General features: G+C 46.6%; 1 protein-coding gene across 1 annotated transcript in view; it reads right to left on the bottom strand.

The window, feature by feature from the left end:
- The window catches only part of LOC129134553 (L-gulonolactone oxidase-like), an 83,048-nt gene that overhangs the window by 31,080 nt on the left and 35,206 nt on the right, over positions 1 to 16,762 (bottom strand). Inside the window, exons 6-7 of the mRNA XM_077176371.1 lie at positions 7,058 to 7,165; positions 2,135 to 2,211 (exon numbers count right to left, since the gene is read on the bottom strand). Of these exons, the coding sequence (XP_077032486.1) occupies positions 2,135 to 2,211; positions 7,058 to 7,165 (185 nt within the window). The remainder of the gene's footprint in view (positions 1 to 2,134; positions 2,212 to 7,057; positions 7,166 to 16,762) is intronic.

Raw genomic sequence — 16,762 nt, 5'->3', positions numbered from 1 at the left:
AATCCCAAACTAAATCCCAACCCAAATCCCAATCCCATCCCAATCCTGACCCCAATCTTGATCCTGATCCCGATCCCAATCATCCCAACCCTGATCCCATTCCCAGTCCCAATCCCGATCCCAATCCTAAACCCAATCCCGATCCCAATCCTAAACCCAATCCTGATCCCGATCCCGATCCTGCTGATCCCGACCCCGGCATTGGGAATTCTGGGGTTTGGAATTTTTGGGATTTGGGAGCTGGGATTTGGGATTTGCGCTGCGGGGTTTGGGATTTTTGGGATTTTTGGGATTTGAGGTTCGGGGTTTGGAATTTGGGGAGCTTGGGATTTTTGGGATTTTTGGGATTTTTGGGATTTGGGGGCTGGGATTTGGGGTGTAGGAATTGGGATTTTTGGGATTTGGAATTTGGGGTTTGGGGGATTTGGGATTTTTGGAATTTTGGAGATTTTTGGGATTTGGGATTTTTGATATTTTTGGGATTTTTGAGACTTTTGGAATTTAAGGTTTGGGATTTTGGGGATTTAGGGTTTAGGATTTGGGGGATTTTGGGGATTTAAGGTTTGGGATTTTGGGGATTTTGGGGATTTTTGCAATTTAAGGTTTGGGATTTGGGGATTTTTGGGATTTTTGGAATTTAAGGTTGGGGATTTTTGGGATTTTGGGGATTTAAGGTTTGGGATTTTGGGGTTTTGGGGATTTTTGGAATTTAAGGTTTCGGACTTTGGGAATTTTGGGAATTTTTGGAATTTACGGTTTGGGATTTTGGGGATTTTGGGGATTTTGCAATGTAAGGTTTGGGACTTCGGGGATTTTGGGGATTTTGGGGATTTTTGGGATTTTTGGGATTTTTGGAATTTAAGGTTTGGGATTTTGGGGATTTTGGGGATTTTGGGATTTTTGGGATTTTTGGAATTTAAGGTTTGGGATTTGGGGGATTTTGGGGATTTTTTGAATTTAAGGTTGGGGATTTTTGCGATTTTTGGGATTTAAGGTTTGGGATTTTTGGGATGTGGGAGCTGGGATTTGGGGTGTAGGATTTGGGATTTTTGGGATTTGGAATTTGGGGTTTGGAATTTGTGGGTTTGGGGTTTGGGATTTTGGGAGGGATTTTTGGAGTTTTTGGAACTTTTGGGATTTGGGGGCTGGAATTTGGGGTGTAGGATTTGGGATTTTTGGGATTTGGGGTTTTGGATCTGGGGTTTGGGGGATTTGGGATTTTTTGAATTTTGGAGATTTTTGGGATTTTGGGTTTGGGATTTTGGGGATTTTTGATATTTTTGGAATTTATGGTTTGGGATTTTGGGGATTTAGGGTTTAGGATTTGGGGGATTTTGGGGATTTAAGGTTTGGGATTTGGAGATTTTGGGGATTTTTGTGATTTTGGGGATTTTTGCAATTTAAGGTTTGGGATTTGGGGATTTTTGGGATTTTGGGGATTTAAGGTTTGGGACTTTGGGGATTTTGGGGTTTTGGGGATTTTTGGAATTTAAGGTTTGGGACTTTGGGAATTTTGGGAATTTTTGGAATTTAGGGTTTGGGATTTTGGGGATTTTTGGGACTTCGGGGATTTTGGGGATTTTTGGGATTTAAGGTTGGGGATTTTGGGGATTTTGGGGATTTTGGGGATTTTTGGGATTTTTGGAATTTAAGGTTCGGGATTTTTGGGATTTTTGGGGTTTTGCGGATTTTTGGGATTTAAGGTTTGGGGATTTTGGGGATTTTTGGGATTTGGGGTGTAGGATTTGGAATTTTGGGGATTTGGAGTTTGGGGTTTGAGGGATTTGGAATTTCTGGAATTTTGGAGATTTTGGGGATTTTTGATATTTTTGGGATTTAAGGTTTGGGATTTTCGGGATTTTTGGGATTTTTGGAATTTAAGGTTTTGGCTTTGGGGATTTTTGGGATTTTTGCAATTTAAGGTTTGGGATTTTGGGTATTTTTGGGATTTAAGGTTTGGGATTTTTGGGGATTTGGGATTTTTGGGGATTTTGGGAATTTAAGGTTTGGGATTTTTGGGGTTTTTGGGATTTCTGCAATTTAAGGTTTAGGATTTGGGGATTTTTGGGGATTTTTTGGGGGATGTTTGGGGATTTTTTGGGGGATATTTGGGGTTTTTTTTGTGTTTTCCCACCTGACCCAGAGCAGGAGCTGCAGCAGGTGATGTCCCACGGCGCAATCCCAGAACCAGCTCCACGAGGAGCGCGGGGGCTGCAAAGGAACACAGGGAGGGGATTTTGGGGGGATTTTTGGGAATTTTGGGATTCCAGGGATTTTAGGGACTTCAGGGATTTTTAGGGATTCGAGGGATTCCAGGGATTCGAGGGATTTCGGGGATTTTTAGGGATTTTTCGGGGATTTTTAGGGATTTTTTGGGATTTTTAGGGATTCCAGGGATTTTAGGGATTTCGGGGATTTGAGGAAAATTTGGGATTTTTAGGATTTCAGGGATTGGAGGAAAATTTGGGATTTTTAGGATTTTAGGGATTTCAGGGATTTTCAGAATTTTGAGGATTTTTGGGGTTTTTTGGGATTTCAGGAATTTTAGGGATTCCAGGGATTCGAGGGATTTCAGGGATTTTTGGGATTTCGGGAATTTTTAGAGATTTTTGGGATTTTAGCAATTTTTGGGGTTTTAGGAATTTTTAGGATTTCAGGGATTTTTTGGGTTTTAAGAATTTTTAGGATTTCAGGGATTTTAGGGATTTCAGGGATTTTTAGGGATTTTGGGGATTTTTAGAGATTTTTGGGATTTTAGCAATTTTTTGGGGTTTTAGGAATTTTTAGGATTTCAGGGATTTGAGGAAAATTTGGGATTTTTGGGATTTTAGGGATTTTTGGGATTTTGGGGACTTTGGGGATTTTAGGAATTTTTTGGGATTTCAGGGATTTTTTTGGATTTCAGAGATTTTAGGAATTTTTAGGAATTTTCAGGATTTCAGGGATTTTAGGGATTTTAGCAAATTTGGGGGACTTTGGGGATTTTAGGAATTTTTAGGATTTCTGGGATTTTTAGGGATTTCTGGGATTTTTAGAGGTTTTTGAGATTTTAGCAATTTTTGGGGTTTTAGGAATTTTTAGGATTTCAGGAATTTTTGGGATTTTTAGGATTTGAGAAAAATTTGGGATTTTCAGGATTTTTAGGGATTTCAGGGATTTTCAGAATTTTGGGGATTTCGGGGATTTTAGGAATTTTTTGGGATTTTAGGGATTCCAGGGATTTCAGGGATTTTTAGAGATTTTTGGGATTTTAGCAATTTTGGGGTTTTAGGAATTTTTAGGATTTCAGGGATTTTTAGGATTTCAGGGATTTGAGGAAAATTTGGGATTTTTAGGATTTTGGGGACTTTTGGGATTTTAGGGATTCAAGGGATTTCAGGGATTTTTAGGGATTTTTTGGGATTTTTAGAGATTTTTGGGATTTTAGCAATTTTTGGGGTTTTAGGAATTTTTAGGATTTCAAGGATTTTTGGGATTTCAGGGATTTTTAGGATTTCAGGGATTTGAGGAAAATTTGGGATTTTTGGGATTTCAGGGATTTTCAGAATTTTGGGGACTTTTGGGGACTTTTGAGATTTCGGGGATTTTAGGAATTTTTTGGGATTTCGGGGATTTGGGGGAATTTCAGGATTTCAGGGATTTTTAGAGATTTTTGGGATTTCAGCAATTTTTGGGGTTTTAGGAATTTTTAGGATTTCAGGGATTTGAGGAATTTTGGGGATTTTTAGGAATTTCAGGGATTTTAGGGATTTTAGCAAATGTTGGGGTTTTAGGGATTTTAGGAATTTTTTGGGGATTCCAGGGATTTTAGGGATTTCAGTGGTTTTAGACATTTTCAGGGATTTTTTGATTTTTAGGATTTTTTAGGATTTCAGGGATTTTTAGGGTTTTAAGAATTTTTAGGATTTCAGGGATTTTAGGGATTTTACTGATTTTAGGTATTTTTGGGATTTTAGGAATTTTCAGGGATTTCAGAAATTTTTGGGATTTTTGGGATTACAGAGATTTTAGGGATTTTTTGGGGATTTCAGGGATTTAAGGGAGTTTAGGAATTTTTAGGATTTTAGGAATTTTTGGAATTTTCAAGTATTTTTGGGATTTTGGGATTTCAGGGATTTTCAGGGATTTCAGCAATTTTTTGGGATTTCAGGGATTTGGAGATTTCAGGGATTTCTTGGTATTTCAAGAATTTTAAGGCTTTTTGGGATTTTCCCAATTTAAGGGATTTCTTGGGATTTCAAGAATTTTCAGGATTTTAGGGATTTTAAGGATTTCTGGGCTATTTCCGATTTAAGGGATTTCAGGGACTTAAGGGATTTCTGGGATTTTCGGAATTTTCGGGGATTTTAGGAATTTTAAGGATTTCAGGGATTTGGGGATTTCAGGGATTTTTTGGGATTTCAGGACTTTTAAGGCTTTTTGGGATTTTTCCAATTTCAGGGATTTTTTTGGCGGATTTTTTGGAGGGATTTTTTTGGGGGGGATTTTTGGGCTTTTCCCCATTTCAGGGATTTTTTTGGGGGGGATTTTTTGGGGGATTTTTTTGGGGGGGATATTTGGGATTTTCCCCTTTTCAGGGATTTTTTGGGGGATTTTTTGGGGGGATTTTTTTGGGGGGGATTTTTTGGGGGGTTTTTTTTTGGGAATTTTTTTGGGGGGGGATTTTTTGGGGGGATTTTTTTTGGGATTTTTTTGGGGGGATTTTTTTGGGGGATTTTTTGGGGGGGATTTTTGGGATTTTCCCCATTTCAGGGATTTTTTTGGGGGATATTTTGGGGGGATTTTTTTGGGGGGGATTTTCCCCATTTCATGGATTTTTTTGGGGGGGATTTTTTGGGGGATTTTTTGGGGGGATTTTTTGGGGGGAATTTTTGGGATTTTCCCAATTTCAGGGATTTTTTGGGAGGATTTTTTGGGGGGATTTTTTTGGGGATTTTTTTGGGATTTTTTTTTTTTTGGGGATTTTTTTTTGGGGATTTTTTGGGGGGGATTTTTTGGGGGGATTTTTTTGGGGGATTTTCCCCATTTCAGGGATTTTTTTGGGGGGATTTTTTTGGGGGGGATTTTTTTGGGGATTTTTTTTGGATTTTTTTGGGGGATTTTTTTGGGGGGAATTTTTTTGGGGGGGGGATTTTTTTTGGGGGATTTTTTTTGGGAGATTTTTTTGGGATTTTTTGGGGGGATTTTTTTGGGAATTTTTTTGGGGGGATTTTTTTGGGGGGGATTTTTTTCTTTTGATTTTTTTTTATTTTTTGGGGGGTATTTTTTTGGGGGGATTTTTTGGGGGGATTTTTGGGGGGGGGATTTTTGGGCTTTTCCCGATTTTCCCCATTTCAGGGATTTTTTTGTGGGTATTTTTTTGGGGGTATTTTTTTGTGGGTATTTTTTTGGGGGTATTTTTTTGGGGGGATTTTTTTGGGGGGGGGATTGTTTTGGGGGGATTTTTTTGGGGGGATTGTTTTGGGGGGATTTTTTTGGGAATTTTTTTGGGGGGGAATTTTGTGCTTTACCTGATTTTCCCCATTTCAGGGATTTTTTGGGGGGGATTTTTTGGGGGAATTTTGGGGATTTTTTGGGGGGGATTTTTGGGATTTTCCCGATTTTCCCCATTTCAGGGATTTTTTGGGGGGGATTTTTTGGGGGATTTTTTTGGGGGGGATTTTTTTGGGATTTTTTTGGGATTTTTTTGGGGGGATTTTTTGGGGGGGGATTTTTTGGGGGGATTTTTTGGGGGGAATTTTTGGGATTTTCCCCTTTTCAGGGATTTTTTGGGGGATTTTTTGGGGGGATTTTTTTGGGGGGGATTTTTTGGGGGGATTTTTTTTGGGAATTTTTTTGGGGGGGGATTTTTTGGGGGGATTTTTTTTGGGATTTTTTTGGGGGGGATTTTTGGGATTTTCCCCATTTCAGGGATTTTTTTGGGGGATATTTTGGGGGGATTTTTTTGGGGGATATTTTGGGGGGATTTTTTTGGGGGGGATTTTCCCCATTTCATGGATTTTTTTGGGGGGGATTTTTTGGGGGATTTTTTGGGGGGATTTTTTGGGGGGAATTTTTGGGATTTTCCCAATTTCAGGGATTTTTTGGGAGGATTTTTTGGGGGGATTTTTTTGGGGATTTTTTTGGGATTTTTTTTTTTTTGGGGATTTTTTTGGGGGGGGATTTTTTGGGGGGGATTTTTTGGGGGGATTTTTGGGATTTTCCCCATTTCAGGGATTTTTTTGGGGGGGATTTTTTGGGGGGATTTTTTGGGGGATTTTTTTGGGGGGATTTTTGGGCTTTTCCCCATTTCAGGGATTTTTTTGGGGGTTTTTGGGGGGGATTTTTTTGGGGGGATTTTTTTTGGCTTTTCCCCATTTCAGAGATTTTTTTGGGGGGATTTTTTTTGGGGATTTTTGGGCTTTTCCCGATTTTCCCCATTTCAGGGATTTTTTGGGGGGATTTTTTTTGGGATTTATTTGGGGGAATTTTTTGGGGGGGATTTTTTGGAGATTTTTGGGCTTTTCATGATTTTCCCATTTCAGGGATTTTTTTGGGGGGGATTTTTTTGAGGATTTTTTTGGGGATTTTTTGGGGGGATTTTTTTGGGGGGATTTTTGGGATTTTCCCCATTTCAGGGATTTTTTGGAGGGGATTTTCTGGGGGGATTTTTTGGGGTTTTTTTTTTGGGGGTATTTTTTTGGGGGAATTTTTTTGGGGGGATTTTTTTGGGGGATTTTTTTGGGGGGGGATATTTGGGATTTTCCCCATTTCAGGGATTTTTTGGGGGGGATTTTTTTGGGGATTTTTTTGGGAATTTTTTTTGGGGATTGTTTTGGAATTTTTTTTGGGGAGGATTTTTTTGGGGGGGGGATTTTTTGGCTTTTCCCGATTTTATGGATTTTTTTTGGGGTATTTTTTTGGGGGGATTTTTTTGGGGGGATTTTTTGGGGAATTTTTTTTTGGGAATTTTTTTGGGGGGATTTTTTTGGGAATTTTTTTTGGGGGGATTTTTTGGGGGGGATTTTTTTTGGGGAATTTTTTGGGGGGGGATTTTTAGGATTTTTTTACTCCGTGCCTGGTCGGTGGGGTCCTGGTAGATGACCTGGACGTTCTCGGTGTGCGGGAACCACAGGAAGCGAAAATAGCGGGAATTGCTCAGGTGCTGCTCCAGCTCATCCAGCACCTGGAATCCAGCACGGAAAAATAATGGGAAAAACCTCGGAAAAATGGGAAAAACCTCGGAAAAATGGGAAAAACCTCCCCTGCCCTCCCCAGCCCCAAAAATTCCATAAAAATCCCTCGGGGATGGATCCCAGAATCCCGGAATTCCATCGGTTTCCCATCCCATCCCATTCCAACCCCAAATTTTTGGGATTTTCCAGCTTTTCCTTGGAAATTCCCAGGGAAATTCTCTGGGAATCCCAGCCCAGACGGGAATTCCCTCCCAAATCCCAAATTTCCCATTTTTCCCATGGAATTCCCTCCGTTCCCAGCCCATGTTTTCTGGGAAAAATCCCAGAAAATCCCATGGGGATCCATCCCCATCCCAAGTTTTTTCCTGGGAAGGAATTTTGGGATTTCCCTGGAATTTGGGATTCCCGGTCCCTTTCCCGTCCCCAGATCCCATAAAAATCCTTGATCCCAAAATTCGGGAATTCCTCAGATGGGATCCATGGATTTTCAATCCTGTCCCATCCCAGCCCCAAATTTTTGGGATTTTCCAGCTTTTCCTTGGATACTCCCAGGGAAATTCTCTGGGAATCCCAGCCCAGCCGGGAATTCCCTCCCAAATCCCAAATTTTCCCATTTTTCCCAGGGAATTCCTGAAATTCCCAGCCCACCATGGGATCCATCCCCATCCCAAGTTTTCTCTGGGAAGGAATTTTGGGATTTCCCTGGAATTTTGGGATTCCCGGTCCTTTTCCCATCCCCAAATCCCATGAAAATCCTGGATCCCAGAATCCTGGAATTCCTCAGATGGGATCCCCAATCCCATCCCATTCCAACCCCAAATTTTTGGGATTTTCCAGCTTTTCCTTGGATACTCCCAAGGAAATTCTCTGGGAATCCCAGCCCAGCTGGGAATTCCTTCCCAAATCCCAAATTTTCCCATTTTTCCCATGGAATTCCCTCCGTTCCCAGCCCATGTTTTCTGGGAAAAATCCCAGAAAATCCCATGGGGATCCATCCCCATCCCAAGTTTTCTCTGGGAAGGAATTTTGGGATTTCCCTGGAATTTGGGATTCCCGGTCCCTTTCCCGTCCCCAGATCCCATAAAAATCCTTGATCCCAGAATCCCGGAATTCCTCAGACGGGATCCATGGATTTTCAATCCCATCCCATTCCAACCCCAAATTTTTGGGATTTTCCAGCTTTTCCTTGGAAACTCCCAGGGAAATTCTCTGGGAATCCCAGCCCAGCCGGGAATTCCCTCCCAAATCCCAAATTTTCCCATTTTTTCCAGGGAATTCCTGAAATTCCCAGCCCGCCATCGGATCCATCCCCATCCCAATTCTTCCCTGGGAAAGAATTTTGGGATTTCCCTGGAATTTGGGATTCCCGGTCCTTTTCCCATCCCCAAATCCCATGAAAATCCTGGATCCCAGAATCCTGGAATTCCTCAGACAGGATCCCCAATCCCATCCCATTCCAACCCCAAATTTTTGGGATTTTCCAGCTTTTCCTGGGAAATTCTCTGGGAATCCCAGCCCAGCCAGGAATTCCTGCCCAAATCCCAAATTTTCCCATTTTCCCAGGGAATTCCTGAAATTCCCAGCCCCGCCATGGGATCCATCCCCATCCCAAATCTTCCCTGGGAAGGAATTTTGGGATTTCCCTGGAATTTTGGGATTCCCGGTCCCTTTTCCATCCCCAAATCCCATGAAAATCCTGGATCCCAAAATTCTGGAATTCCTCAGACAGGATCCCCAATCCCATCACATTCCAACCCCAAATTTTTGGGATTTTCCAGCTTTTCCTTGGACATTCCCAGGAAAAATTCTCTGGGAATTCCAGCCCAGCTGGGAATTCCCTCCCAAATCCCAAATTTTCCCATTTTTCCCAGGGAATTCCTGAAATTCCCAGTCCCGCCATGGGAAGATCCATCCCCATCCCAAGTTTTCTCTGGGAAGGAATTTTGGGATTTCCCTGGAATTTGGGATTCCCGGTCCCTTTTCCATCCCCAAATCCCATAAAAATCCTTGATCCCAGAATCCTGGAATTCCTCAGACAGGATCCCCAATCCCATCCCATTCCAACCCCCAAATTTTTGGGATTTTCCAGCTTTTCCTTGGAAATTCCCAGGGAAATTCTCTGGGAATCCCAGCCCAGCCGGGAATTCCTTCCCAAATCCCAAATTTTCCCATTTTTCCCAGAGAATTCCTGAAATTCCCAGCCTGCCATCGGATCCATCCCCATCCCAAATCTTCCCTGGGAAGGAATTTTGGGATTTCCCTGGAATTTGGGGCTCCACGTCCCTTTCCCGTCCCCAGATCCCATAAAAATCCTTGATCCCAGAATCCTGGAATTCCTCAGATGGGATCCATGGATTTTCAATCCCGTCCCATTCCAACCCCAAAATTTTTGGGATTTTCCAGCTTTTCCTTGGAAATCCCCAGGGAAATTCCCAGGGAATCCCAGCCCAGCCAGGAATTCCTGCCCAAATCCCAAATTTTCCCATTTTTCCCATGGAATTCCCTCCGTTCCCAGCCCCGCCATGGGATCCATCCCCATCCCAAATCTTCCCTGGGAAGGAATTTTGGGATTTCCCTGGAATTTGGGATTCCCGGTCCCTTTCCCATCCCCAAATCCCATAAAAATCCTGGATCCCAGAATCCTGGAATTCCTCAGACGGGATCCCCAATCCCATCCCATTCCAACCCCAAATTTTTGGGATTTTCCAGCCTTTCCTGGGAAATTCCCAGGGAAATTCTCTGGGAATCCCAGCCCAGCCGGGAATTCCCTCCCAAATCCCAAATTTTCCCTTTTTTCCCAGGGAATTCCTGAAATTCCCAGCCTGCCATCGGATCCATCCCCATCCCAAATCTTCCCTGGGAAGGAATTTTGGGATTTCCCAGGAATTTGGGATTCCCGGTCCCTTTCCCGTCCCCAAATCCCATAAAAATCCTGGATCCCAAAATCCCGGAATTCCTCAGACGGGATCCCCAATCCCATCCCATTCCAACCCCCAAATCCTGGGATTTTCCAGCCTTTCCTGGGAAATTCCCAGGGAAATTCTCTGGGAATCCCAGCCCAGCCAGGAATTCCTGCCCAAATCCCATTTTCCAGGGAATTCCCTGGATTTTTCCCCCCTTTCCCAAAATCCTCTCCCTGGATCCCTGGGAGTTTTCCCTGGATCCTTTCCCACATTCCCCGAAAAATCCAGGATTTCCCCAAAATCCTTTCCCACCTTTTCCCTGGATCCTTTCCCCACCTTTTCCTAAAATCCTTTCCCGCTTTTCCTCCGTCCTCCAGGATTTTCCCTCCATCCTCTCCCAAATTCCCAAAAATCTTTTCCCACTTTTCCCCAAATTCCTTTCCCGCATTCCCTGGATCCTCTCCCGTTTTTCCTTCACCCTTTTCTCCCTTTCCTCCATTTCCCAACCCCTTTCCCTCCATCCATTCCCACATTTCCCAAATCCTTTCCCACATTTCCCAAATCCATTCCCAAATTTCCCAAATCCATTCCCGCATTCCCAAAATCCTTTCCCACCTTTTCCCAAATTCCTTTCCCACATTCCCCAAAATCCTCCAGGACTTTTCCCAAATCCTTTCCCATTTTTCCTGCATTTCCCAACCCTTTCCCTGGATCCATTCCCACATTTCCCAAATCCATTCCCACATTCCCTAAATCCGTTCCCACTTTTCCCTCCACCCTTCCCATCATTCCCTGCGTCCTTTCCCCCCCCCTTTATTCTCCCTGCATTTTCCAACCTTTTCCCTGGATCCTTTCCCACTTTTCCCAAAATCCTTTCCCGCTTTTCCTCCATCCGCCAGGATTTTCCCTCCATCCTTTCCCCACATTCCCTGGATCCATTCCCGATTCCCCAGATTCCCTCCCCATTCCCAGGATCTTTTCCTCCATTCCCTAAATCCATTCCCGCATTCCTTAAATCCATTCCCCAAATCCTCTCTCCATTCCCTAAATCCCCCATTCCCCATTCCCTGGATTTTTCCCCCATTCCCCAAATCCTCTCCCCCATTCCCCAAATCCATTCCCGATTCCCCAGATTCCCTCCCCATTCCCTGGATCTTTTCCCCCATTCCCTAAATCCATCCCCCATTCCCAAATCCCCCATTCCCCATTCCCCAAATCCCCATTCCCCAAATCCCCCATTCCCCAAATCCCCCATTCCCCATTCCCCATTCCCCAAATCCCCCATTCCCCAAATTCCCCAAATCCCCCAAATCCCCCAAATCCCCCAAATCCCCCATTCCCAAATCCCCATTCCCCATTCCCCATTCCCAAATCCCCCATTCCCCAAATCCCCCAAATCCCCCATTTCCCAAATCCCTCATTCCCAAATTCCCCATTCCCATTCCCAAATCCCCCATTCCCCATTCCCAATTCCCCATTCCCAAATCCCCCATTCCCAAATCCCCCATTCCCAAATCCCCCAAATCCCCCATTCCCCATTCCGGAAAATCCCCCATTCCCCAAATCCCCCAAATCCCCAAATCCCCCATTCCCAAATCCCCCATTCCCAAATCCCCCATTCTCAATCCCGCATTCCCCATTCCCAAATACCCAAATCCCCCAAATCCCCCATTCCCCATTCCCCATTCCCCATTCCCAAATTCCCCAAATCCCCCATTCCCAAATCCCCCATTCCCAAATCCCCCATTCCCCATTCCCAAATCCCCCAAATCCCCCATTCCCCATTCCCAAATCCCCCATTCCCCAATTCCCCATTCCCCATTCCCCATTCCCAAATCCCCCATTCCCCATTCCCCATTCCCAAATCCCCCAAATCCCCCATTCCCAAATCCCCAAATCCCCAAATCCCCCAAATCCCCATTCCCAAATCCCCCATTCCCCATTCCCCATTCCCCATTCCCAAATCCCCCAATCCCAAATCCCCCATTCCCAAATCCCCCATTCCCAAATCCCCCAAATCCCCAAATCCCCCAAATCCCCCATTCCCCATTCCCCATTCCCAAATCCCCCATTCCCAAATCCCCCAAATCCCCCATTCCCAAATCCCCCATTCCCCATTCCCCATTCCCCATTCCCCATTCCCCATTCCCCATTCCCCATTCCCAAATCCCCCAAATCCCCCATTCCCAAATCCCCCATTCCCCAAATTCCCCAAATTCCCCAAATCCCCCATTCCCCATTCCCCATTCCCCATTCCCAAATCCCCAAATCCCCCAAATCCCCCATTCCCATGGGATCCATTCTGGAATTTTCCCTCCCGGCAGCCGCAGCCGCAGCCTCAGCTCAAGGTCAGGGCTCAGCATTCCCAGATTTCCCCGGGAATTGCCGGGAATTGGCCTTTGCCCGGAGCAGCTTTTGATTCCCGGGATTTCAATCGGGGCCCGCGCGGAGCCGGAGCCTTTGAGGGATAATTCGGGATCGGGGAGGGCGGCAGCGGCTCCGGAGCCCTCGGCACGGCCCCGGCCCCATCCGGCCCCGCATTCCCGGCAATTCCCGGCAATTCCCGGCAATTCCATGGGATCCGGGGGCTCCGGGAGGGGCTCCCTGCCCTGCGCCGGCCCCAAATTCCAGAGAAACCCCCGGGAATGGACCCGGAGCCTCCCGGAGCCCAGGATCCCAGAATGGTTCGGGATGGGATCCAGGGAGCTTCAGCCCCGTCCCCAAAATCCTGGGATTTTCCAGCATTTCCTTGGATACTCCCAGGGATCCAGGAATCCCTGCCCAAATCCCATTTTCAGGGAATTGTCCCCATTCCCTGCCTGGGACCGGATCCAGCCCCACCCTGATTCCTCCTTGGGAAGGAATTTTGGGATTTCCCTGGGAATTTGGGGTTTTACTTCCCTTTCCATCCCTGAATTCCATAAAACCCCCGGGGATGGATCTGGAGCCTCCCGGAGCCCAGGATCCCAGAATTCCATTGCTGGGATCCATGGATTTTCAACCCCATCCCATTCCCACCCCACTGTTCTGGGATTTTCCAGCTTTTCCTGCCAGGGATCCAGGGAAATCCTGTGGGAATTGCAGCCCGGCCAGGAATCCCTGCCCAAATCCCATTTTTAGGGAATTGTCCCCATTCCCTGCCTGGGACCGGATCCAGCCCCACCCTGATTCCTCCTTGGGAAGGAATTTTGGGATTTCCCTGGGAATTGGGGTTTTACTCTGGTTTTCCATCCCCCAATTCCATAGAAATCCCTGGCGATGGATCCTGAGTGTCCTTGGTCCCAGGATCCCGGGATGGTTCGGGATGGGATCCTTGGAGCTTCAGCCCCATCCCAAAATCCTGGGGTTTTCCCAACCTTTCCTTGGATACTCGCAGGGATCCCATTTTTTAGGGAATCCCATTTTTCAGGGAATTCTCTGCATTCCCTGCCTGGGGATGGATCCAGCCCCACCCTGATTCATCCTTGTGAAGGAATTTTGGGATTTCTCTGGGAATTTGGGGTTTTACTCTGGTTTTCCATCCCCAAATTCCATAAAAATCCCTGGGGATGGATCCTGAGTGTCCTTGACCCCAAAATTCTGGAATTCCATTCATGGCATCCATGGACCCTCAATCCCATCCCTTTCCCATCCCATCCCCATCCCAAAATCCTGGGATTTTCCTGCCTTTCCTTGGATACCCACAGGGATCCAGGGAAATCCTCTGGGAATCGTAGCCCAGCCAGGAATCCCTGCCCAAATCCCATTTTTGAGGGAATTCTCTCCATAAAAATCCCTGGGGTCGGATCCATCCCCATCCTGATTCATCCTTGGGAAGGAATTTTGGGATTTCTCTGGGAATTGGGGTTTTACTCTGGTTTTCCATCCCTGAATTCCATAAAAACCCCCGGGGATGGATCCTGAGCATCTGTGATCCCAAAATTCTGGAATTCTACTCATGGCATCCATGGACTTTCAATCCCATCCCATTCCAATCTCAAAATCCTGGGATTTTCCAGCCTTTCCTGGGATATTCGCTGGGATCCAGGGAAATTCTCTGGGAATCGCAGCCCAGCCAGGGATTCCCTCCCAAATCCCATTTTCAGGGAATTGTCCCCATTCCCTGCCTGGGACCGGATCCATCCCCATCCTGACTCATCCTTGGGAAGGAATTTTGGGATTTCTCTGCGAATCAATGAAACTTTGGGATTCTGGGATCAGGGACACTCAGGATCCATCCCGAGAGATTTTTATGGAATTGGGGGATGGAAAGGGAAGTAAAACCCCAATTCCCAGGGAAATCCCAAAATTCCTTCCCAAGGAGGATTCGGGTGGGGCTGAATCCGACCCCAGGCAGGGAATGGGGACAATTCCCTAAAAATGGGATTTGGGAAGGAATTCCTGGCTGGGCTGCGATTCCCAGAGGATTTCCCTGGATCCCAGTGAATTTCCCAGGAAAGGCTGGAAAATCCCAGGATTTTGGGATTGGAATGGGATGGGGTTGAAAGTCCAGGGATCCCATGAATGGAACTCCAGAATTTTGGGGTCAAAGAAGCTCAGGATCCATCCCCGGGGGTTTTTATGGAATTTGGGGATGGAAAACCAGAGTAAAACCCCAAATTCCCAGGGAAATCCCAAAATTCCTTCCCAAGGAGGAGTCGGGGTGGGGCTGGAACCAACCCCAGGCAGGGAATGCAGAGAATTCCCTAAAAATGGGATTTGGGAAGGGATTCCTGGCTGGGCTGCGATTCCCAGAGAATTTCCCTGGATCCCAGCGAGTATCCAAGGAAAGGCTGGAAAATCCCAGGATTTTGGGGATGGGACTGAAGCTCCAAGGATCCCATCCCAAACCATCCCGGGATTCTGGGATCAAGGACACTCAGGATCCATCCCCGGAGGTTTTTATGGAATTTTTTGGGGATGGAAAACCAGAGTAAAACCCCAATTCCCTGGGAAATCCCAAAATTCCTTCCCAAGGAGGAGTCGGATGGGGCCGGATCCATTCCCAGGCTGGGAATGCAGAGAATTCCCTAAAAATGGGATTTGGGAAGGGATTCCTGGATCCCTGCGAGTATCCCAGGAAAGGCTGGAAAATCCCAGGATTTTGGGGACGGGGCTGAAGCTCCAAGGATCCCATCCCGAACCATTTTGGGATCCTGGGCTCCGGGAGGCTCCGGATCCATGCCCGGGGGTTCCTCTGGAATTTGGGGCCGGCGCAGGGCAGGGAGCCCCTCCCGGAGCCCCCGGTTCCCATGGAATTGCCGGGAATTGCCGGGAATTGCCGGGAATGCGGGGCCGGATGGGGCCGGGGCCGTGCCGAGGGCTCCGGAGCCGCTGCCGCCCTCCCCGATCCCGAATTATCCCTCAAAGGCTCCGGCTCCGCGCGGGCCCCGATTGAAATCCCGGGAATCAAAAGCTGCTCCGGGCAAAGGCCAATTCCCGGCAATTCCCGGGGAAATCTGGGAATGCTGAGCCCTGACCTTGAGCTGAGGCTGCTGCTGCAGCTGCCGGGAGGGAAAATTCCAGAATGGATCCCATGGGAATGGGGGATTTGGGGGATTTGGGATTGGGGGATTTGGGAATGGGGGATTTGGGGAATGGGGAATGGGGGATTTGGGAATGGGGGATTTGGGGGATTTGGGGGATTTGGGGGATTTGGAGAATGGGGAATGGGGAATGGGGAATGGGAATGGGGGATTTGGGAATGGGGGATTTGGGAATTTGGGGATTTGGGGGAATGGGGAATTTGGGGATTTGGGAATGGGGATTTGGGGAATGGGGCATTTGGGAATGGGGGATTTGGGGGATTTGGGGATTTGGGGAATTTGGGATTTGGGGGATTTGGGGATTTGGGAATGGGGAATGGGGAATTTGGGGAATGGGGGATTTGGGAATGGGGAATGGGGGAATTGGGGGATTTGGGGGATTTGGGAATGGGGGATTTGGGAATGGGGGATTTGGGGAATGGGGGATTTGGGGGATTTGGGAATGGGGGATTTGGGAATGGGGGATTTGGGGAATGGGGGATTTGGGAATGGGGATTTGGGAATGGGGGATTTGGGAATGGGGGATTTGGGATTTGGGAATGGGGGATTTGGGGGATTTGGGGGATTTGGGAATGGGGAATGGGAATGGGGAATGGGGATGGGGGATTTGGGAATGGGGGATTTGGGAATGGGGAATGGGGATTTGGGAATGGGGAATGGGGATTGCGGATTTGGGGGATTTGGGAATGGGTGATTTGGGGAATGGGGCATTGGGAATGGGGATTTGGGAATGGGGGATGGGGAATTTGGGATTTGGGGGATTTGGGAATGGGGAATGGGGGATTTGGGGAATGGGGAAAGGATTTAGGGAATGGGGGAATGTTGGATTTAGGGAATGGGGAATGGGGGAATGGATCCAGGGAATGGGGAATGGATTTAGGGAAAGGATTTTGGGAATGTGGGAAAGGATCCAGGGAATTCTCAGAGCTTTCCCCTCATGGCTGAGCCCATCCAGGCTGGGAATCCCTGGAATTTTCCACCTTTCCCTGGAATTCTCCTGGAATTTTCCACTTTCCCTGGAATTTTCCACTTTCCCTGGAATTTTCTGCCCTTCCCTGGAATTTTCCACCTTTCCCTACAATTTCCCCTCCTTCCCTGGAAGTTTCCACCCTTCCCTGGAATTCCCCTGGAATTTTTCTCCCTTCCCTGGAATTTCCCC

This window comes from Agelaius phoeniceus, chromosome 3, assembly GCF_051311805.1.
Source record: "Agelaius phoeniceus isolate bAgePho1 chromosome 3, bAgePho1.hap1, whole genome shotgun sequence".
Lineage (NCBI taxonomy): Eukaryota > Metazoa > Chordata > Aves > Passeriformes > Icteridae > Agelaius > Agelaius phoeniceus.
The sequence above is the reverse complement of the archived record's forward strand: the minus strand, read 5'-3'. Positions and strand labels throughout refer to the sequence as shown.